Source organism: Cloeon dipterum, chromosome 1 (genome assembly GCF_949628265.1).
Source record: "Cloeon dipterum chromosome 1, ieCloDipt1.1, whole genome shotgun sequence".
NCBI classification, from domain to species: domain Eukaryota; kingdom Metazoa; phylum Arthropoda; class Insecta; order Ephemeroptera; family Baetidae; genus Cloeon; species Cloeon dipterum.
In genome coordinates this window covers 26352450-26375196 of record NC_088786.1, presented here as the reverse complement: position 1 = coordinate 26375196, position 22747 = coordinate 26352450, and the positions used below count along the sequence as shown (strand labels likewise).

At 40.6% G+C, this 22747-nt stretch overlaps 3 protein-coding genes across 11 annotated transcripts; 1 reads left to right on the top strand and 2 right to left on the bottom strand.

The window, feature by feature from the left end:
* Positions 1 to 143: 143 nt before the first annotated feature.
* LOC135934482 (ATP-binding cassette sub-family A member 7-like) lies at positions 144 to 16783 on the top strand. 7 transcript variants are annotated; one of them, XM_065476270.1, is made up of 45 exons: positions 144 to 285; positions 5871 to 5984; positions 6146 to 6239; positions 6295 to 6433; positions 6485 to 6633; positions 6727 to 6863; positions 6920 to 7120; positions 7172 to 7299; positions 7363 to 7593; positions 7999 to 8157; positions 8213 to 8390; positions 8442 to 8533; positions 8590 to 8847; positions 8904 to 9125; positions 9180 to 9402; positions 9464 to 9685; positions 9750 to 9954; positions 10009 to 10134; positions 10192 to 10369; positions 10427 to 10558; positions 10620 to 10811; positions 10865 to 10950; positions 11010 to 11185; positions 11237 to 11582; positions 11634 to 11753; positions 11821 to 11868; positions 11972 to 12150; positions 12208 to 12425; positions 12536 to 12677; positions 12735 to 12823; positions 12883 to 13069; positions 13126 to 13295; positions 13350 to 13527; positions 13581 to 13696; positions 13754 to 13898; positions 13953 to 14076; positions 14139 to 14293; positions 14349 to 14480; positions 14536 to 14649; positions 14913 to 15110; positions 15177 to 15311; positions 15375 to 15571; positions 15922 to 16159; positions 16213 to 16318; positions 16376 to 16783. In XM_065476270.1, exons 2-45 carry the CDS (start codon positions 5919 to 5921, stop codon positions 16390 to 16392), a joined length of 6948 nt encoding a protein of 2315 aa, XP_065332342.1. In that variant the 5' UTR covers positions 144 to 285; positions 5871 to 5918; the 3' UTR covers positions 16393 to 16783. The 7 variants fall into 7 exon arrangements, with proteins under 7 accessions (XP_065332342.1, XP_065332386.1, XP_065332375.1 ...); XM_065476261.1 differs by lacking the exon at positions 144 to 285 and adding an exon at positions 3617 to 3938; XM_065476288.1 differs by lacking the exon at positions 144 to 285 and adding an exon at positions 3618 to 3938 and having other exon boundaries at positions 7363 to 7560.
* LOC135934554 (galactokinase-like) lies at positions 421 to 2575 on the bottom strand. Of its 3 annotated transcripts, none has more exons than XM_065476415.1 (9): positions 2453 to 2575; positions 2167 to 2368; positions 1922 to 2114; positions 1730 to 1859; positions 1547 to 1672; positions 1313 to 1494; positions 1110 to 1260; positions 648 to 768; positions 421 to 592 (listed from the first exon to the last, which is right to left on the bottom strand). In XM_065476415.1, the coding sequence occupies exons 2-9, from the start codon at positions 2326 to 2328 to the stop codon at positions 479 to 481; spliced, it is 1179 nt and encodes a 392-aa protein (XP_065332487.1). In that variant the 5' UTR covers positions 2329 to 2368; positions 2453 to 2575; the 3' UTR covers positions 421 to 478. The 3 variants fall into 3 exon arrangements, with proteins under 3 accessions (XP_065332487.1, XP_065332497.1, XP_065332478.1); XM_065476425.1 differs by having other exon boundaries at positions 2167 to 2351; positions 2453 to 2547; XM_065476406.1 differs by having other exon boundaries at positions 2167 to 2537.
* Positions 16777 to 22412, bottom strand: LOC135934589 (putative gustatory receptor 28b). The gene is made up of 7 exons (XM_065476470.1): positions 20995 to 22412; positions 20426 to 20583; positions 20046 to 20363; positions 18470 to 18844; positions 18344 to 18412; positions 17100 to 17189; positions 16777 to 16972 (listed from the first exon to the last, which is right to left on the bottom strand). Exons 1-7 carry the CDS (start codon positions 21128 to 21130, stop codon positions 16832 to 16834), a joined length of 1287 nt encoding a protein of 428 aa, XP_065332542.1. The 5' UTR covers positions 21131 to 22412; the 3' UTR covers positions 16777 to 16831.
* Between the last annotated feature and the right edge of the window lie 335 nt (positions 22413 to 22747).

Below are 22747 nucleotides of genomic sequence, written 5' to 3'. Positions count from 1 at the left end.
CTCGTTAAATCAATGGAGAAAAATTATTATGGGATTGATTTAATTATGACGCTATTTGCAAGACATCTTAGCCCTTGTGTCTTCTTACAGGCTGTGAAGTGTCCGCTTTTGTCCCGTTGGCTACCCACAGTGTGGCTTCCTGCCCGCCACTTGTCGTCTAGCAAGACTCCCGTTGAGCCACCTGAAGTTCTGGAAGATCCAGTGACCGCTGCCAAAGACCCAGAGGAGCCGACCACGTGCTGCATGTCAGGCTGTGCCAACTGCGTTTGGATTCAGTACGCCGAGGTAATGGCAGCCAGGTACAAGGATGGTGGCAAAAAAGCGCGTGAGGCGATTAGCAACATCAAGGATCCGATGATGCGGACGTTTTTGATGATGGAACTGAAGTCCGTTTTGGACAAGCAACAGTAGTGAAACGACTTTGTTTAGCAGTATATTCAATACAAAGTGATTTATTATGTTGACTGAATCATGCGTTTTACAACTTCAAAATACGAGCCCCCTCACTTGGCGTGGCGACGTAAAAAGTAGCCTCTTTGGAGTATTTCTCGTTGATGTGCGAAATAACCTTTTCAACTTCGCTTTCTTTAACCTGCGCAACATCATTCATCAAGGTCTCATAATCAGTAAATAAATTCAGAGCTAACCAGAGTGACAGTGCATCCGCCAAAACCTCCGCCCGTCATCCTTGATCCAAATACTCCGTCGACTTTTCTTGCCAAGTCCACCAATTGGTCTAGCTCTGCACATGACACTTCATAATCATCCCTGTTGGGTAAAGAATATTAAGTCTTCGCCCACAAATACCAGCCAAATTATTTCAGTGGAATATCTTGCACTTCAAGTAGGGATACTTAATGCTAATTTGATCGAAATTTTAAAAACACCGACTGAAGCAACTCATAGAGTTTCAAATACATACATATTTTTCTGTAGTTACCATTAGAACTGAAAACAACGTAAAGTTTTGATAATCATTAGATTGATTTTAAATTTATTTTTTCCTCGAAATTAAATTTCACATTGAGATACAGTATCAAAATATTTCAGGGGACCAGTGTCTTCCCTTTTAAGTGAGGTGTTTAAAAACAAGCATAATCAGAACAAACCTGAGTGAATCGTGACTCTCGTTCATGAGCCTTCCTAGCCATTCACAGTCGCCAACCCTCAGGGCAAGGGCAGCCTGCTCTGTCCTTGAAATTTCACCAATCACGTGTCGTGCTCTCCTAAAAATCACCTCGTCCATCGTGCCCTCCAACGCTAATTTATTATTTAAATCAGTCTATTCCGCGAATTGAGTTTATATTCTCACATGTCAGTTCTTGCATGGTTGCCGTTCGGAGGCTCGGCTTCTGAAGCAGCCTAGCCGCCTCCTCGCACTGACTCCTGCGCACAGGGTACTCGCTGGAGCCAAGGTCGTGGTGAACGTTTGAGTTTGTGACCAAAATAGCGACCTTTGGGTCCTGCAGAGGAACCAGTTCAGCCACCAGCGATCTAAAATGACAAAAGAGTGAAAAGAATCTGTTTGAGGATGATTAAATTTTACCTGCAGTCAATGAGGAGTGCATTGCCCGTTTTTCCCATTACCGAAATGAACTGGTCCATAATGCCACATGGCACGCCGGCGAAATTATGTTCGGCCTTTTGGCAAGCCAGAGCTTTATCCTGCAACCTATACGCATTATTTTAGGCGTGGCGCATTACAAGTTTCATTAGACTTTTGGCTCACTCTTTGCTCTTGTTGTTGGTCAGAGCTTCTAAGAAAGTGTAGGTAGCCACTTCTAAAGAGGCGCTGCTGGAAAGACCACCGCCCAAGGGCACCGTAGTGAGAATCACAGCCTCAAACCCGCTAATCAAACCTAAAAAGGAAAAAAATTCCACACCGTTTGTATAATATTTTGTGCGTTTTTTTTAAATTTACCCGTAGCGTGAAAGTTGGCGATCACTCCTTTGACGTAATTGGCCCATTTAGGAGAACCAGGCAGTAATGGCTGCTTGGACGGGACGTGGAAAGACACTTTTCGAGGCGCATCTGCTTCAGGTACAGCGGCTACAATGGTGCACTCGCCGTTGTCGGTGCATCTGCCGACGATAACGGTCACCATCGGCAAAGCCTGAATTTAGAAATTAGCAGTTTGCAATTTTTATAGCAATAGCCCTCCCTACCATTGGCAGCACAAAGCCATCGTTGTAATCTGTGTGCTCTCCGATGAGGTTGACCCTTCCAGGGGCGCAGGCGGCCACGTTGGGTTGCGTCCCAAAATTCTGCTCGAACTCTTCCTTCGCCTTGGCGACGAGCTCCTCGACCGGGACAGTGCGGCAGGCCATATCGGAATGAGCTGGAGGAGTGCCTGTGGACGGAGCAAACCTACAGACAGTGTGCGTGCCGTAACTCGTAATCAAACACTGAAATGCTTTTTCGAAGCTGCTTTGATAACAGCTGGAGGCTTACGATGATAGCGAGGCTTGAGTGGATTCAAACAAGTACAAGGTGAATATTTCTCTGAAGCGAGTACGGATAACGCGTACGTACGACTAGTTCCGTAATTCTTGAGTACACACTCACCAACTGCCTTCTAAGCTCTGCAGTCTAAACTGAAATGATATTAAATGAAGATTAGTATATTTTTAATCTATAGGTGCATAACATATTTTGAAACTTTCTTTTATAAATAATTAGAAGGAAAATAGTTTAATTAAAAATAATTTAGTTGTCAAGATTTAATTTAAATTTTTATCTAATAGGTGTCTGATTTCATATCATAATTTTTAATTTGATTCAATAGAGGATATCAGCGTGTATTTAAATCACCTCATCAAGTCGTTATCAGCGTGAAATTAAAAATATATTATCGCAATATGTTTTTGCGTTGAAAAACTATAACCTCAGGTTGATAATATCTAAATAATGGCCTAATCATTTCTCTTGGGGGCATCCGCCGTGGAGGCAAGGATGTCATGAATAATTGCTCTAACCTTGACAGAGATAATGTTTTGGCACTCCACCTGAGTATATTTGTAGAGTAACGTGTATTTTGGACATTCCAGCCGTTCAGAAACAAATTATTGTTTGCTAATTTACCAAAATTATATCAATATCATTTTTTACGATTTCCTTGACCTTGAATATATAAAACAGACGCATTTTGTTAGGTTAAAAGTCAGTAAAAAATAGCGTGTTTAAGTTTAGAGGTTGTTGAGTGAAAGTGAGTGAAAAGTAAAAGCATTTTGTTATTTCACTCTTAACTTTTTTGTGAAACAGAACTAGTAGAGGTATAAAAATCAGAATTGTTGATTTGTAAACAAAGTCATTTACTTAATATTATGTTAAGTAAATTAAAAGGGCATAATTGAATTACGCTTCGTATATTGAAAATCCCAATACTTGACAAATGAACAATTCAATCAGTTCGGACCACGAGCGGCCGAATGTAATCACGGTGTTCAATTTCCGCAGTGGCTATTTGGTCAATTTGGTGCGTTCACGGTACGTGTTCATTACTTTTTCAAATTCACGCAGGCGGCCCAGTCGAGGGCGATGCTCTCTTCGTGCCAGCGTACAGACCAAAGCACCAACAACGAAAGCGGCGCGCACAGCCGGATTATCGATTTGCGTTTGTGACCCTTTTCGGGCGGCAGCGGTGCGCATCGCGCGTCCACCGCGGTTCCACGGCAGCCTTGCGAATCGTCGGTCGTCGCCGGGCCGCTTACGTAACTCCGGCACAGGCGCCTAATTCGCTCGCAGGCCGCGGTGTTTACGCGAGGCGCACTGCAATGACGGTCCCGCGATAGAACGCACAAAGACTCCCGCACGGATACGCGAGGGCATTGCAGCTGCAGCTGCCGTGACTCAGTTCGCACCTTCGAAGGGCCGAATCCACTACCTGACCGGCCGTTCTCCTGCAGCTCCGCTCCGAGCATGCTGCCCTGACGCTAAGGTAATTAGCGAATCGTTTTTCCAAACTTTTTGTTCCTTGTTGTGCGCGCCGTGCGACGGGTGTCCGTGTTGCGAAAAAATGCTATAAGTGTTCTGCTTGCGAATTTGACAATAAGCGAGGGTTCACTGGCGATGACGCAACGCTGCTTTTGTGCGCTGCGCTAAATATGTATGCATTTTTTTAGAATAAAAAAACATTTTCATTGTATTGATTTCACTACGGCACATATTACATACTTCGACTGCAACAATTGGAGTGCAAACTAATTTGAGGATATATCAATTAAGGAGAGCGTAATCATTTTCGGTGGCTGTCAAGTGAAGTGAGTGCACTCTATCGAGTCAGTATAATATACATTTTCCTGCTATATTATTGATTTGAAAAGTGGATGGACGGTGCCCTTGAGCACGCTTCTGTGAGGTAAAAAATAAAGATCGGTAAGCCCGCGTTTCTCACACTCTGCATTTCGGTAGGTGGTGTTGCTGTGCGGTTTTTAAAGTTCTCGTTTCGTAAAAGTACATGCTTATTATCTGAAGCCTTGCGCGCAGGAAGTGAAGCTTTTTAAAAAAATTTCCACATTAGAGGTAGCCAGCGGAGTTTGCCGTTTGACGTACATACTGTTCGTGGTTAGAGCAATATCGGGAATTTTTATGATAAAAGTCAGAGCATTGTACTTTCAAAGTGGAGCATAATCAACCACAATTTCAGTTGACAAATTTGTCCAACGACAAACGCTACTTAAAGAAATTTTATGATAGTGGTGAATTCTTGGCATTTGTTAAAAATTTATAATTTTTGTGTGTAATTTGTTTGTGCATTGCAATTGGGGGGCATATATTTAGAATTGTAACAAAATCTGATGTATGACCTCGCCAAAAGACAATAAAGATGATAATAATAATATCATTTAGCAGAGTACATATATATTTTTTTACAGCTGTCACAATTCAAGTAATTCTCTTCTGCTGAACAGTTGCTACAATAATATACTGAGAAACAACTTTGTCGTCCCACTTTGCAGTCGTTTCCACTTGATTGAGAAGGTGGCTAGGTCCTTACACACAACGCTATATTAACTAAACGCTTGAGAGCGCCCACGCATGTTAAGTGCAATATTTAGAATTACTAATTTTGTTGCGCAACAACTCTTAATTTGCACACATCCAACAGTCATTTCCCAGGTGTTAATTAATTAAATTCATTACGCGTCAGTTTATTAATTTCTTACCTTGCAGCAAATTAGGCTGTTCAATTTACACAATGCAAAATAGATTTCCACGGCGCCAGTTGCATTCGGCAAAAGTCAGTTGAGCGCCCACAACAATAATATCACTTCGTGCCGGCACCTGGTTCCACAGTTGTTGCCGTGTGTGCCTACATCGCTGTAATATTATTCGCCTTGAACCACCAGTAAAAAATGAGTTAACGAGTGCCCTGGAGCTGTGGGCAATTGCATCGAGCACGCACCTCTCGGCTGCTTCACAGAAATATATTTTTAAAAGCGATTGCAGGTTCCATCTGGTTAATATAAACATCTCATGATCAAGCAGAGTATTACAAATAAAGCATCGCTGACACTGATCAAGGGCTGCTCTTTTGCAACGCACCTTTGCAGCTCAAGGTTCTCTCTTGAAACCTTTTTTACTCTCTCTTTATTCTGTCATCAGTCAAACCCAAGTTGCGGTCCAATCAAGACGCGCGTATACATTCATGTTACTATCTTCTCGGCGGTCTTTGTTCTTTATCTTTACAACCAAGTTGCAATTTTATAGCTAAAAGCACCAAGTTTAAATGCTGGTAATATTGATATTTTCTTCGAATTCATGTAAGCAACGTCATACTTTTATTTCAATAGATTACCAAAAAAAGAGATTATCTGATTACCGCGTGGAGTTTATTACATTACTTTAACAATTTCCTCTCACATTTCAGCTCGAATCCACAGGCTGTGCCTGAGGGGTGAGGCTACTCTGGGGCAAAATGAACTTTCTCCGGCAAGTTCAGCTAATTCTATGGAAGAATTGGGTTTTGCGAAAGAGGCAAAAGGTAAGAAGTCTCAACCGCGTCTGGTGTCCGGACCTACCTCAACAAGTTGGCCTCTCAAGGTCGACCGCTTGAAGGTGTTGGTTCAAGGTTCCACCAATACGATAAAATAAAATTAAAAGAAGTTAATTCAGATGACATAAGTTGTAATTTTAATGCTTCAGGTACGATGCCTGGTGGAATTGATATGGCCCCTGATTTTATTTTCAATTTTGATGTGGGTGCGGACAAGAGGCCTCAAGTCGTACATCCATGAGTGTAAGTCAAATATTGCATCTTAATAAATAATTTCTAAGTCGACGTTTCATTGCAGGCCACTTCGAAGAGAAGGCTATGCCTTCGGCAGGCTTATTTCCATTTTTCCAAAGTTTCCTTTGCACAGTGAACAACACCTGCCACAGAACAGTGCAGCCCAGACCAGGAGACAATCTCCGAAATTTGAATACTACTCTGTAATTAATACAATCTGAAGAAATTTACGAAATTTATACTTTAATTTTTAGTTTGGAAAAGCTGTTCGACAATTTTGAGTCGATACTGGCTTCAAATGTTGGACCAAATGAGAAGACAAACATAGAAACGGCTACCAAAGATCTAATGGATTTATCGCTCCTGGTGCAATCTATTGCAGCGCGGGAAAAGAATGTCGAAGGTTTATATTTTTTTAGTTTGAATGACATGTCCTTTGTTGCTTTTCAGCCTTGTATCCTCTGACTTTACTATAGACTAAAATAAATAATTTTAGGTTCCATAGTACTGCAGAATTTCCTTCAAAACCCGAGGGAATTCAAATCAATGCTGAGGAAAGAAAAAGTGAACTTGAGCGAACCAGTGATTGATTCGTTGATTTCGTCAAAATTAGTGCCGCAGAACATTACTTTGGTATTCTTATATCGTGATAGATTATGAAGCATAAATTGAATTGTTTTTATTTTCAGGGTCAGCTAGCTGCTTTGAGAAATGATCCAAGAGCGTTGGTTTGCGATCCATCGACACTGGGAAACATTTTGACCTGGGGTCCATACAAAGCATCGCCTGATGACGTGTCAAGAGAACTTTGCTCATTGCCGATGTCAAACATCACTTTCATCGCACGGTCTTTTGAGCAAAGTGCCGAAGCAAACAAAGTCTTCAGCGAGGTATTTTGGTTTTTATGTGAGTAAGCATTTTGCTTAAAAATCACCATCCAGCTGTGGAAATTCACCGAACTGAACCTTGGACGAGAGTTAAGCTGGTCTGATTGGCGCCAGCTTCAGACACTATCATCAAGGCTTGTTGACAACGTTCGCAAATTGGACTCTTTCCAGGAGACTTTGAAGTAGGTTTGCACCTGTAAATAGAAATTTCCCTCTTATCGCTTGCGTTCGTCAAAAAATTGCAGTGAGGTTGGAGCCATTGGCAAAAAGTATCTGCCCACAGAGGAACAAATCGACGAGTATAAAAACTCCAGAGTTGCTAACTTTTCATCTCTAAACCCATCGATGCTCACGTCAATGGCAATTGTTCAGAAATTGCTGTGTGGTCCTGAGGCAACAAGCATTTTGGATCAGATTGCTGCGGGCGGAGGAGAAAGCACACGGTGGGAAGAAAGACAAACTCTATTTATGCAAATGCAAGTCATTGGCGTCATCCTAAGTATCCTTAGTCGTCCTAGCCGCTTTTTAAATCTTTATTTTGGAGTTTCAAAACTGCAAGTTTATTTATAACTGCACATCCCTTACTGTTGGTCTGATCGCAGTAAGTATTTGCTCGCAGTCGTTGGTACAATCCTGTTTTCCTGCCTGACTTCCCTGAGCGCCTCTGGCTTGCACCCTTTGATCCATATATCTGATTAGATTAGATAATTAATATTGCTTTTTCACAAGCTTTTGCTTATACACCACCTTTTTATAACTTTTCATATTTAAGCACTTCATTTTGAGATAAAAGTAGACCAAAAGCATAATAATTTGCTGACTAACCTGCCTTAATATAACTTTTTATTCCAAAATGATAAACGCCAAATGGAATACCTTAGGTTTGATGAACTCAAAGACCAGCTCAAAAATTCAGAGTCTCAATATGAAGAGTATATCAATGACACTGATGCGTCTCCAGAGTGCAACAATTTTTTCAAGAGTCTTGAGAGAAACAGCGTCACCAGATTTCTTTGGAATCAAGTGAAGCCTTTTGTCAGGTACGTCAATAACCTAAAAAAGTTTTAACTATTGCTGACTCATGCTATGTTGCAGAGGGAAAATATTGTTTGCGCCCGACGAGCCAGCTGTAATTCGCGTCGTGGAAGGAGTGAACGCATCATTCGCACTGATTGAGAAAATTGTTGAGGCAACGACCCTTTTGACAGACACAGTAATTCCAAAGCTGAGAGATTCGCTGGTCAACCAAACCATTAGTTTACAGCTGATTCAAGTAGGGCTCTAAAACTGAGTTTGATTTCGTAATTTATGAATTATTTTTTAGGATTCCTGGCCAAAATTATTTGATCTCCTCAAAAAGAGTGCACCTGATAATTTAGTTGGTGAACTTGAAAATCTGAATGAGCTATCAACACGGTAATTTCATGAAATATTTCCATTTCACTATTTGCTATTCAAATGTACTTCCGTAGCTTTCTGGCATCTGACAACACGGAACTCCGAGAGACTGCACTTGCCACAATCGAAGAGCTTCAAATCAATATTACTACTTTGTTAGAGTGTGTTGACTTAAACAAAATTGAAATGTACCCCAATGAGGAAGAAGCTGTTAAGAGAGGAATGGAGCTCTTGGAACACAACAAGTTGTGGGCTGTTGTCAGCTTCTTAGATTTGCCTGACAGTAATGGAACACTAGAAAAGTTGCCTCCTTTCATTTCTTACAAAATTAGGTAAGAAAAAACAATTTTAAGTTATATTTTATTTTAACAAAACATTTTATCTGTAGAATGGACAGCAGCAGAATAGACTCCACCAAACGCGTGGAAGACATCTTGAGGCGTCCAGGACCAAGACGCAGGCCAGGCATAGATCTCAAATACATCACATACGGGTTTGCCTACTTGCAGGACATGCTCGACGCCAGTTTAATCAAAGAGCAAACCAAAAGAATACGCACGCCTGGTATATTCTTGCAGCAGTTTCCCTATCCTTGCCATTTAATCGACAGGTTGGATTGTAATAATTTGTATCTCATGTATATATAAAATTATATTGCCTCCAGATTTGTGCTCGCTATCTCAAGAACGTTTCCACTCTTCATGACCCTCTCTTGGGTCTACACCAGTGCTATGATTGTCAAGAGCATTGTATACGAAAAAGAGCGCAGACTGAAAGAAACAATGCGTGTTATGGGCCTCGGCAACGGTGTCCACTGGATTGGCTGGTTCATCGACAGTTTCACGCCAATGTTGCTGACCACAGTCCTACTGACAATTATTTTGGTGGTATGTCCCGACACAAGCAATGAGAGTAATTTTATGATTAAAATAATTTTTCTACTTCCAGTATGGCAAAATCCTTGAAAATTCCGACCCTTCGCTGATTTTTGTGTTCCTGCTCACTTATGCCATCGCTACAATCAGCAAATGTTTCTTGATCTCAACTCTCTTCTCAAAGGCTAATTTAGCAGCTGCTGCTGGCGGTATCATCTTCTTCATCATGTACCTCCCATACGCATTCACCGTTCTCTGGGAAGAAACAATGTCTGGAGTTGTCAAAACCTTAGTCGTGAGTCAAATATTATATTATATAGTAACAACTCTAAATTAAATAATAAATATTTTGCAACCAGTGCCTCATTTCCAACGTGGCTTTTGGTTACGGCTGCTCTTACCTGTCGTTCTTTGAAGAAACAGGAATAGGCGCTCACTGGTATAATTACGACAAGAGTCCATTGCTGAATGACTCCATGAATCTTTCAACCTGTATGCAAATGTTGCTGCTTGACGCGGTCATATATGCTGTGTTCACTTGGTACCTAGAAGCAGTGTTCCCAGGTAAATTAGATTGATAAACTGACATTAATAAACTTATTGATTTTGGTATTTAAGGAGAATATGGTGTACCTAAGCGATGGTATTTCTTCGTTCAAAAATCGTATTGGTGCGGAAAAGACTTAACAGTTGATGATGTGCCTACGGGATCTACGCCGGCCACAGAGAATTTAAATGATAGCAGTAATCTATGCTCTGTTTTCTTCTAGGAGCATGTTTTCATATGTTTTATTTTACAAGGGGACTCTGGAAACCTTGAAGAAGAGCCTGCTGGCCTTCAAGTGGGAGTTGCACTGCAAAATCTAGGCAAAACTTACAGCAATGGAAAGATAGCGTTGAATAACTTGAACCTTAACTTCTACCAAAACCAAATAACCGCCTTCCTTGGCCACAATGGAGCTGGAAAAACCACTACAATGTAAGGATTTTTTCAACCATGTAGACTTAATTCATTTCTTTGAACTTTCATTGATAGCTCTATCTTGACTGGACTCTTTCCCCCGTCGAATGGCACTGCAAAAATAAATGGATTTGACATAAGGACTGACATGGACAGTATCAGAGGCAGTCTTGGCACGTGTCCTCAGCACAACGTTTTATTTGATTAGTAATATTATATCTAGTTTACTTCAAAAGGAATGTAAAATTCTCCATGACTATCGCTCTAGTTTGACAGTCGAGGAGCACCTTTGGTTTTACGCACGCATCAAAGGAAAGGAAAGCGCAGAAGTGACTGCTGAAGCTGAAAAGATGATCATTGACTTAGGATTACCTCACAAGAAACACGAAATGTCAAAGAATCTGTCAGGAGGTATGCAGCGAAAGCTTTCCATAGCTGTGGCATTTGTCGGTGGATCAAAGTATGAATAGAGAGTTGTTCTTTAGTTAAAATGTTAACCAAATGTTCCAACAGAACTGTCATATTGGACGAACCAACTTCAGGGGTGGATCCATTTTCACGCCGATCAATTTGGGAGATGTTGGTCAAGTACAAGCAAAGTGAGTGCTGTTACATTTGCTTCTTGAAAATGAAAATTCTAAGACATAATATTCCTCAGACCGAACAGTGATCCTTACAACCCACTTTATGGATGAGGCTGACCTTCTTGCTGATCGAATCGCTATCATCTCTGGTGGCAACCTTCAGTGCTGTGGATCGAGTCTCTTCCTTAAAGCTAGGTTTGGGTCTGGATTTTACCTGACAGTGGAGAGATTGACGAATCCCAGCAGAAACGTAGTTTGCTCCATATTTAATAGTGTTTGATAACTCACATCTCATCCCTAGGCTACTGGTGAAATTGCAGTCAATGGTTCTCTTCAACAGAACGGCCAAACGGAAAATTCTGAGGCTACCAATCAAATTAACAAAGTCACGGAATTGGTGCAGAAGTGCGTTTCGAGCAGTGAACTCTTAGAGGCTGTCGGACAAGAACTGGTTTATTCGCTGCCATTCACCATGGGAGAAAGACAAGGCGCCCTCCCAATTCTGCAGGCTCTCTTAGATTCTTTGGACAATCACGGACAGGCAATCGGGATCAATTCTTATGGAATATCTGACACGTCATTGGAGGAAATCTTCTTGAAAATCGCTCACGATGGAGAATACAGTGCAAATGAGAGGCTCATGAATGGTGATTGTTTGTTAGGTTTTTGATTATCATATTTCAATTTGCTGGTTTCAGGCAACGCGTTAGAAAACAGCTCTTTGGTGACTGGCACATTTCCAAAAACAAATCTCCTAAACGGAAATACCAGTGCTGCAGTAAATGGACCACTAAGGTTCCTCAAATCTGGTAAATCAGGTATATTTTGTTGGCGATTTACTGTGTAAATGTTGCTTGACTTGTTGTGTTGTATTTGTCCGTGCAGGGAAAAGGCGGAATATTTACATCCAAGCGAACGGAAACAAAGTGCAATGTGAGTTCCTATTTAGCGTTTTGTAGATAGTTTGTAGCCATCAATGTTTTTTGTGTTTCTTATAAATTTTATATCTGCTTTTTCTTATCATTATTTTTCACAGACACTAGAGCAGCAACGGACGATCCTGGAAATCTTGAAAATGGTGACGCTGCCAGCGTGGACTCAGATTATTGGGACACAAAATCGGGAAGACGAAAGCTGAGGTGGCGCCAGTTCATGGCTCTGCAGACCAAAAGATTCCACCACACCAGGAGAAATCCAAAAGCATTGTTTTGCGAGGTACACCTTTCCTTAAATCAATATTTTTGTTCCTTGAAAAAATCTTTGAATTTGCAGATTGTTTTGCCTGCTGTGTTTGTGTGCCTTGCATTTGTGTTTACCATGATCTTACCTGGATTGCAAGAAGAACCGCCACTTGAACTGCATCCCTGGATGTACACTGAGCCAAACAATATTTTCCTTGACGTTCACTCTCCCAGTAACGCCTGGGTAGAAAAATACAAGAACCAAATTTTAGGACCCTACGGCATCGGCACCAGATGTGCAGGAGACAGGTAACTTTTGCTATTTGATCAATCTGAGTTTTATCTTGTTTGGAATTGCCTAGATACTTTAACTGTGTCGCCTATAAAAAGCTAAAATTTTTGCAATAATATTGTTCTAGCACATACCAATGCACAAAACCAAGCGAAATGTTTAACTACCCAAAGAAGGACATTCCAGACGAGTCACCAAGCTGCTCGTGCGAAAGAGGAACCCAAGTTTGCCCCGCAGACGCTGGTGGGCCACCACCTCAGAAAATAAAGGTTTGTGAGCTTTGGTTTGATGATTAAATATAAACAATAACCTTACTTGGATCCCAGATAGCAACTGGTGACCTTTTCTACGACCTCTCAGAGCGAAACGTGTCGGACTGGTTGGTAAAAACTGAGAAACAATTCTATAAAATTCGGTGAGAGTTTATTTCATCTATCATGTTTTTTTTTTTTAATTAAGATGTGACAATTGCAGATATGGTGGCTTCTCTCTGGGAGTGTACAACCCATTCAGCATGATCAACATCTCTTACATTCTGGACAGAATTAGCAGACTGGACCGAGCCTCCAATCTCGGTCAAACTCGAATAGATGATTATGAAACAATCGCTTCCAATCTCACTGCAAGGGCTAAACAAGAAGACATTTTTGATAACATCAGAGTAAAATTATCACATTTTTATTCAAAGATTTTTTCACCTAAATTTGTATTTTCTAGGTTTGGTGGAACAATAAGGGCTGGCCAATGTCTGTTTCCTATATGAATGCAATCAACAATGTTGTCCTGAGAGCGTCCTTGCCAGAGGTGGAAGACCCAAAAATGTATGGTATCCGTGCCATTAATCATCCTATGAATTTCACTCCATCGCAACTGTCTCAAGAAATGATGTAAGCTCAAATAATTCTCTTGAAATCTTCCTTTTTTCTAATTATTCAATGCAGCAAGCAGTCAAGCATCAGCCTGCTGCACGCAATTGCTGTTATTTTCGCCATGAGCTTTGTACCAGCATCCTTTGTGGTGACTTTGATTGAAGAGCGTGCGACAAAAGCCAAGCACTTACAATTTGTTTCTGGAGTCGACGCAGCAATTTACTGGATTAGCGCGTTTTTCTGGGACATGGTATAGCAATGCCAATGATTATAGCCAATAAATTTCTTAAGATTCATTTCTAGATGAGCTATCTGGTCTCAGCAACCTTGTGCATCGCCATCTTCCTCATATTTAACGAGAAAGCCTACGTTTCGAGCGAGAACCTTCCCGGCCTTGTGCTGCTCTTGTTCTTTTATGGGTATGCGGCTTTATTATCATATTAATGCCGATTTTATCACGCGTCTTTCGTTTTTAGTTGGTCTAGTATCCCTTTGATGTACCCAGCCAGCTTCGTGGCTAAAGTGTCGAGCACAGCTTTTGTTTTCCTGGCTTGTTGGAATTTGTTTGTCGGTATAGTTACCACGGTGGCTGTTTTTGTTCTGGAAATATTTGATGATGAGGTAATGTTTCAAAATGTATTTAAAAAAAATTAATTCTAATATTTATCTGCACAGGAGCTGCAATTCATCGGGTCTATATTGAAAGAAGTTTTTCTCGTTTTTCCCCACTTCTGTCTCGGACAAGGTCTGATGAAAATGGCAACAAACCATTTGATTTCTCAGCAATTTGCTTCATTTGGTAAATTTAATTCATGGTATATTGAGTGATGATTTAATTTTAACTTTTATCCTAATGTTTAGGCTTGGAACTGAACAAAAATGTATTTGAATGGGAATTTCTCGGCAAAAATTTGCTGGCCATGATCGTTGAAGGATTCATTTTCTTTGCCTTCACACTTGCCATAGAGTTTGGATTGTTAGATCCTGTATGGCAATGGATTCTCGCCAAGTTGAACGTAATTATATTTGACATAATTATTTCAGTTTTTGTGTGCCTAATGCCATTTTTAGAGAACCGCCAAGCTCGACGAACGCACACTTTCGGATATTCATAATGATGAGGAAGATGTCGCAGCTGAACGGCACAGAGTAACATCAAGTAGGAATGAAGACCACGTCTTAGCGTTAAGCAACCTGACAAAGGTGCTCTCAATCTTGGTAATCATGTCAAACAAATAATTTAATCATTTGATTCTAGGTCTACAAGACTGGAGGCCGGCCTGCTGTAAACAAATTATGCTTTGGGGTGAAACCTGCTGAGTGTTTTGGACTGCTGGGCCTCAATGGGGCTGGAAAGACTTCTACTTTCAAGGTAAAATTAAAATACTGTTTTATGACTTGAACAATTTAATCATAGTAATTTTAATAAGTTAAAACTTTTTCTTCTTTAATTTACTTTTTTTCTGGGCAGTACATATAACTCATATAAGATCATAAATTAAATTAATAATAGCAAATGGATTTTTTTTTCAAATACACATAAGAAGATAGTAACCAATTTTTGTTTGACTGGCACTCGTAATTGAAAAATAATAATAATTTAACACCATAGTGATTATAAAACTCCTTCAACAGATGCTGACTGGCGACACGAAACCATCCTTTGGCGACGCATTTGTATGTGGTCACAGCATTAAAAGTGAGATCCGATTGGTGCGGCGCAAACTTGGCTACTGCCCGCAGTTTGATGCCCTAGACCCGCTCCTAACAGCAAGAGAGCATTTGGAGCTATATTCCAAGTTGAGAGGAGTGCCTAGTCATCTCCTACCGCATGTAATAAATTTATCAACTCCTTTTTTTGCTTGTCATACAAACTGCTGCTTTTTGCTCATGACATAGGCGGTAGATGAGGGATTGTCTCGCCTGGGTCTGACACAATATGCTGACAAATGTGCTGGCACCTACTCGGGCGGAAACAAAAGAAAATTGTCCACCGCCATCGCTCTTGTCGGAAATCCACCTCTCGTTTTCTTGGTAAGCAGGTTTTTTGTGCTCGCACAGAACTTGTGATATGCTAATTTGCCGCCGATCACTCAGGACGAACCGACGAGCGGAATGGATCCTGCTGCGCGCCGCTTTTTGTGGCGCTGCATCCTGCGCGCTGTGCGCGAGGGCCGCTCAGTTGTCCTCACTTCCCACAGCATGGAAGAGTGCCAGGCGCTTTGCTCAAGACTAACTGTTATGGTCAACGGCAAACTCTCTTGCCTTGGCAGTGCGCAACATCTGAAGAGCAAGTAAGTTGAATTCAAATAAAATTTACTCCATTTTTTGAAACACCAAAAATATGCCTGGTTAATTTTGATGAATTAAGAAATTAAAAATTTGTCTGAAAGATTTATTAAAAATTTAACTTACTAATTTTGCACCTGGAATTATCACACAACCTCCTATGAGCCCATCAATCTGTAACCAATTAAAAGTGTGCAATCCAAATAATCGTGATTTCTCTGACAAATCTATAGACCTAAATATATTTTTTTCTTCTCACTTAATCACTAAAAAACATGATTAATATCATCAGCAATCGTCTTACAAAATATCATTTTATTGAAAAATATTCACAAAAATTTATTAAACATTCCAGATTCGGCAATGGGTACACATTGGTTGTGAGGTGTCCAGTGGATAGTGTTGAGGCAATGGAGACGCACATGAAGCAGCAGTTGCCAGAGGCTGTGCTGAGCGAGAGCCACCACACAAGATTAGTTTTCCAACTGCCGAGTGGTGCACATAAACTGTCAACAGCTCTTGGAGCGCTAGAAGTGGCGAGAACAAAAAACCTTCTCTACGACTACTCCCTGTCGCAAACTACTTTGGAGGAGGTGAAACCTTAGATTAAACTTACATACTTCTGACTCGTTATTTTCTATTTCAGGTGTTTTTGAGATTTGCCAACAAACAAAATGATCTCATCGAGAGTGGAGACGAGAAAACGTCCTCTCTTGACTGCTCTTGCTTCAAACATTTGATCGACAAGAAATGTAATTATAAAAGTTATGAATTTCACCTTATGTTAAATATAAATCATCTTTTTACAGGTAAATTTGTCAAGTAACTCGCCAGGAGGGCATTGATTGAAGATTGAAGACTCCTCAGGGATTGAATTATATTCCCGCAGGTAATTCTTCACATCCAAGAAGTATTTTTGCACAACACTGTTTTGTGAGTGCGTGCCACAAATCAAGTTTGTGATTATGATGAATAGCCTGTGGTAGTACAAGAACAGAGTTAGTATTGTTTCAGAATCGAACGCTATGATTTCGTTCTAACCCACCCTTAGAATTTACCTCCTAAATTAGTATTTATCTCAGTTAGAGTTCTATAATTTTTCTTGTGATATTAGTCTCTTCTGTTGAACAATCGCGACTTGTCATTTCTAATGTAAAAATGTGATGTCCGGTGAAATGTGATTTAATAGTATTAAAACCATTGAAACACTAAATATATTCATTTATTTTTATTTAAAAAAATTACCTTTAAAATGAAAAAATATCTTAATTTACATTTTCTGTTCCATTTTGAAGAAAATTTCTCAATAGATCGACGCACACTTTTGAATCGTTGTTAGAGTATCTTGGCACGGACGCTCCAAACTGGATCAGTATCACCAAATAGGTCGTGACTACTCCCATAAACTGAAAATAAAAAAAACCAACTTAACAAGGTGCTTGATGTCGAGATAATTAATTCATCAGCGTGCAAACACGGGTTCTCCTTTAGGAACGGATGCGAGATTTAATTAAAAGTTGTCAGCGCACTCACCGAATAGAGAAGTGTAAAGTCCAACGGCATGACACCCGCAGCTGTGAACTGAACCTTCCTCTGAGCCAGCTGCATGGCAAATATTTGCAGCTGAAAAGTCTAGATGTTAGTTCCTGCCACGCTCCTTTGTACTTTTGATCGGATGTAAAAAGCAATTGAGGATATTGACTTCTGGTAGGAATTATTGAATGAATAACTTTCTCGACAATTCCCGCAGCTGTTTTTGACATGAAAGTGCTTCAAGTCTACCGCCATGGATTATTATTTAGAAATGAATAATTTTAGTTTCGATATGAGGCCAAATTTTCACTGAATATTAAAAATTATTCTACTGATTATACAATTGCTCCTCCTGCAAGCGAAACAAACAGGCAAGGAAGGCTAGCAAACAGTAAAATAAAATTAATATCCCTCGCTCCTGTATCGTGCAGCAGCTGTTTCGCTCCGCAGGCCTCATCAGCAGTATTTTACCTCCAAAACCAAATTTATGCCACAGTATTACTGCAGCAAATTTTGAATCAGCGATCGTTGAAAACAACGTTCGCCTAAACTCATTTTAGAGAGTAAATTAAACTACAAACAAGTAACGAAATTGACAACCCCGCAACTCAAATCTTCTCTTGATAGAAATTCCTCCAACAAAAACTCAATTAAGCCCCATACTTATGAGACATAGTTACAAAGAGTCATCACAAAAAATATAATAAAAAAAATTCGTGTACCTTCTTTAAGGCTACTAACCGGCGCCCAATCAAGAGGAAATGGCAAAGTGCCGTGAAATATATCTTCTCCCATGGAGAAATAGCTTTAAACGTTAAAGAAATGGAAAAAACATAAAAATTAATTTTCCAGCCTATCGCTAAATTATATGATTCCCTTCCTGGGTAAAATTGTAATTTTAACGTTAATTCAACATAAAAATTTGCACTAATAAAATAAATAGACGTATATATAGCGCTTACTGTTAATTGTAGTATAAATACCTGCCTATACCCGTCAGATTGTTTTGAGGTTGCGATTGCTGACGCAAATGTTCTGTAAATGGGACAAACAGTGACGCGCAATTTCGGATGAGGTTTCCCTTTTGTCTGATATATTGCGCGACTCCAATGTAAACGCAAAACAAGCAGCTCTCGTGCATAGAATGAGTTCTGTCACATCTCAAGAGCAATCGGGAAATCCAATCTCCATACACAGGCAAGGGATGTTTACAAAGGACCAGACTAAATAATTTGCGTCCCTACCTCCTGTCGATTGTCATCTTCAAGCGGGTAGTTCAGCAGCGAGTGTATTTCGGCCAAAATCAGGTCATTCTAAAAATATTGTGCGTCAATCGACGCCAATTTAAAATCGTGTGGGGCGTGTTGTACCTTTTTCACGGTGCGCGTGCAGAAGTAAACCACGGCATAGACGGTGCAAATGTGCACCGGACAGAGAATCAAAGCGGACGCTGCCCGCTCGAGCTCTATGGAATTTGCAAAGTCGTTGACGCGCTCGCTGGAGGGGCTGAGCACGCTAAAAATCCAGATGATGATAATTTTCAGCCGCAGCAGCAGAGCTGTCAGTTGGGCAGTCACGTCCACTAACAGCCGAATGCCAAACAGCATGTTGACCTTCGTAGTAAGGTCAGCAAGGGTCGAGTGCGCCCTCCGCAGGTTGCGCACCGAGCTGGCGTAGGAGAGCAGAAAAGTGTTGTGCACGCTTAACTGCTGCATGTGCGGCAGCCGCCACTTATCGACCAGCACCTAAAAATTTCCGGCACTCTAAATATTTTAAGCTAAGATTTTTCATTTAAAAAATGTATACATTTTTACAAATTTGACTTGCTTTTTTTGAACTTACGTAGCGTTGGTTCTAAATAAATCAGCAGTATATACAATAAATAATGTTCTAAATTTTTATTGTGACTATATTTTTTATGGGTTTGTCTTGACCGAGATGGCGAACCAGTTGCTACAGTCATAAACTGACGAGACCATGATGGATGGTTTATACCCAAAATAATGATACAGCAATATTTTTTTTACTGTGCCAATAAAATTTCTATTAGAAAAGTCTTTATCGCTCCAAAAAACGTAAAATTACGACACTCTGTCATTTAACGAATATGAACATTAAAGGGCAATTTATTTGAAGGAGTAGGTAGGAATGATGTTGATGGACCGACCTACCACGCCTATTTGTATTTGTGCTCACTGACAAGCATTCTGTGTAAAGGGAGCGATTGGACCATACAAATAAAATTAGTCAGTCTTCCAATAACTTAATAAATTACCAGACGGTGCCCTCTCGCAAGACCCTTGTGGCTATTGCGTAAGTTGATTACTTTTGACCTGCATCTCCTCCATCCCTGCCCTGAACAGTTGGCAGTAAAAAGTCCAGATAAAATTACATTTTCGCAAACTGTCAGTATGAACTAAATTTAATGAATTATTTTCATTGCTGATTTTTTTGTTTCGTGGTTTGATCATGCACACATAATTAGGTTAAAAACACGCGTTCGGTACATAAACACAGAATTGCAGAATGAGGAAAATTGAACTGTGCCAATTAAAGGCTCTTGGTAAGCGGGGAAATGGAGTATTACATATATATTCCAATAAATGATAGCACGCGCCGGAGGCAATTAAATTGAATAACTATAGTAGCTCCTGTGTGCATCGTAGGTATGCAACCTGCGCAGCAATAATGATGAACGTGTTGCATAACGTCTAACTTGAACAAAATTGTCATGAAACCAATTGAATACACAGTAAACAGTAGAAAGAATTTTTCTTAGTAAGGATGCTTCGGGGAACAAGAAGTGCTTCATATTTTTTTCTAATCATTTATCATTTCACTGATTGCTGAAAATTGATTGAAAACTAAATGCAGTAATTTTTTTTCAAATTATTGGTTTGGGATGCAAAATTTTATTTCTTATGAATAAAATGTATTTTTATTTACCTGCCCAGTGTCAGTTATGGAATTAGTGACCGTGTTTCTGCTGAGCTGTCGCAAGCGATTCCTGATGGAGTCGAAGCACTGATCCAGCTCGGAGCACAGCGTGAACAGCTGCAGCTCCATGTAGAAGTTGAAGATGAATTTCAGGTGGAACGGCATGTTGACCAGGGTGTTGAGTAGGCTGGTCGGCATGCCTGCTGAGCGGAAGATGACCCTGCTGAGGGTCACCATCAGTCTGATCATGGCCAGCAGCACGGTGTAGAGGATGGCGTCATTGTTTTTCGCCGCCAGGTCACCGCTCACTCTACACTTTGTCGTCGCCTGCGTGAAGTGATGCTCGCGTAAGATTTTTCAATAATTACAAAACCGTTCCGACTCCTCACCATCACTTGGCAGATTTTTTCAAACTTCCCAGCGTGTTTGTAGGTGAGGATGTGCATAATTACGTAACTCACTACACGTGCAATTCTCGCCATGAAGTCAAAAATGTAGGCTATTGATAAGGTTACGTCTGAGCGCCGGTTCAACAACGGCTCCAGTCCTACATAATGAATCAATGCTTAAATTATTTGCCGTAGGTAAAACAGCACAGCCAGAGCTACCATAAATTTTAATATTTGAAGAAAAAGTCAATATTAGGAAGCAGAAAAATTGTTAAATTCTAAGCATGCTAATTGAAAAAGGCAACGGAAAACTGTGCCACCACTGCAATAATGTGAAAATAAGTTAAATGCATATTTAATACAGTCAATGGTGTTTTAATTGTTCATTAATTCAGTTTTATTTCAAACATCTGCATTATGAAAGACTGTGCTCTATTTTTTGCCGAGAGACACTTCGCACAACAGGCTTGCCACGGTAAAAAGCGGGTATTAACGTACAAAGTGAAATGGATTCGTGCCAAATGCAAACTGATACTCTATCGATAGAAATGAAAAATGACTTGGCTTGCCTGACTTGTAGAGGACGTGGAGAGAGGAGACCGTAATAAGCAGGAATATCACCAGAGAGTATAGCCGACTCCAGGCGGACGGCTCAGCCGGCAAGCCGAGTAGTGAGGCAGATTTGCGCAGAAACACCCGCTCCATGACTGTGTGACGGAGACAGTCATTTCGCCCCTTTTATACAACTCTCATGCCGATATCTCCGCGCGCAGGTTCAATCTGGGTAATTGGTCGTGTCGGCTGAATTGTGTTCACGCGACTTTTGTTGCTTCATCTGCGTCGCCACAGGTGACCTACGGGCTCGATCTCCACGGCCCAGGCGCTGCTCCATTTGCATGCGGCACGCGTTATATTCTTTGCCATCACGGTCAGGAAATTTAGGCCAGTTGACCGGCCGGCCGGCCGGGGCTGCTGTTTGCAAAATCGCTCTTTTCGGTGAGCCTATGTTTGCAGACGACACGTGCACAACATGTCGTGCGTGTTTTCGATGCTGCCAAATATACTGCGATATTTATGCTGGGCTGAATTTTTCGATGGAGGTTTGTTGGCCACGCGTAGTACATGCACGGCTTGTTTGATTGTACCTAGAGATCCATTTGCGTAATTGGGAATGGGGAAATTTGTTAAATGTCATCGACATTACTCAAAATTCCCTAGTGGAAATCCGCTGTAAATTGATTTATGATCGCGAAATGGAGGGAAGCGGAGCATGATAAAAACCGAATCGAATTTTTGCGGAGTCGTTGAAACTTTTGTGTACCCTCGCGCGCTTTGTTATTGATGAGCCAAACCAATGGATTGTAATGGTGTCAAGCACAAAAGCATATTGTGATACGCCCAATTTGTTTTTACTGCCTTTTCACTCCTTTTATGCTCTGGATCATCAAGCATCTGCGCACACAAAATTATTATCTTACGACTAATCGACCAGAAACGATCAGATTTAGACGAAATTATTTAATGGTCAAAGAAAAAAAAACACTAACCTTAAACTGCAATACATATCACTGAAAACATTGAAACTGTTTTTTTTTTCATGGATACTGAATCTAAAAATAATTTTTTCGCGTTTCAAACAAACGAAAAAAAAACGTTTTTAGATCTAAGGTTTTGCGTTTGTTTCAGTTATAATTAATCTCTTATTCTGGCGCTGTTTTGACTTAAAAGTTGTTTTTAACAGTTATGTAAACTTTAAGTGATTAATTTTTGCTCATCTAAATTGAACTGTGACCTTTTTCTCATTTTATAGTTACACATTGGTAGATTCGTCTACACGCGGAGTCGAACACGATAAAATATCAACTACTGCTGTTTTTCAAGAAGTGTTGCAGCGGCGTGACTGATTTTGATGCGACGGCGCGCTTGATGGCTGGCCCAGTACAGGAAGGAGAAGGGCGCCTGCCGTCGCCCCCTTGTAAGACTCTTTTTGGCCTTTAGGATCGTTGAGCATTGGAATAGTCCCCCCCCCCCCAGAACGACAGCATGAATATTTTCCATCAGATCTAATAGTTCACTTGTGGCAGAAATTTTAGCATGTTGTTAGTATAGGCCTTGTCCGACTAGACTATCTTTTGATTTGCAGGCTGGCAAGGCTGAAAAGTTTTTAAAGTGAGGTTTGACAGTGCTTATCGGCTCAAAAGGCCGGAGGCCAATTTTTCTCCGTCAATTTTCATTTTATTTATTTTTTGCCCGGCGGCTGGCGTGGCTGGCACAGCTTGGCCATCACGGCGGCTGGCGGCCAACCACGAGACTAAAAATTAG

Coding starts and splice junctions, on each gene's coding strand:
- LOC135934554 (XM_065476415.1), bottom strand. CDS start 2,328: ATGGCCTGCCGCACTGTCCCGGTCGAGGAGCTCGTCGCCAAGGCGAAG. Junction 1,673..1,729: donor ACCAACAACAAGAGCAAAGA/GTGAGCCAAAAG, acceptor TAATGCGTATAG/GTTGCAGGATAAAGCTCTGG. Junction 769..1,109: donor GAGAGTCACGATTCACTCAG/GTTTGTTCTGAT, acceptor TTTACCCAACAG/GGATGATTATGAAGTGTCAT.
- LOC135934482 (XM_065476270.1), top strand. CDS start 5,919: ATGAACTTTCTCCGGCAAGTTCAGCTAATTCTATGGAAGAATTGGGTT. Junction 8,158..8,212: donor CAAGTGAAGCCTTTTGTCAG/GTACGTCAATAA, acceptor GCTATGTTGCAG/AGGGAAAATATTGTTTGCGC. Junction 15,312..15,374: donor ATCCACCTCTCGTTTTCTTG/GTAAGCAGGTTT, acceptor CCGATCACTCAG/GACGAACCGACGAGCGGAAT.
- LOC135934589 (XM_065476470.1), bottom strand. CDS start 21,130: ATGGAGCGGGTGTTTCTGCGCAAATCTGCCTCACTACTCGGCTTGCCG. Junction 18,845..20,045: donor CCATAACTGACACTGGGCAG/GTAAATAAAAAT, acceptor GGAAATTTTTAG/GTGCTGGTCGATAAGTGGCG. Junction 18,413..18,469: donor GCACGCGCACCGTGAAAAAG/GTACAACACGCC, acceptor CAATATTTTTAG/AATGACCTGATTTTGGCCGA.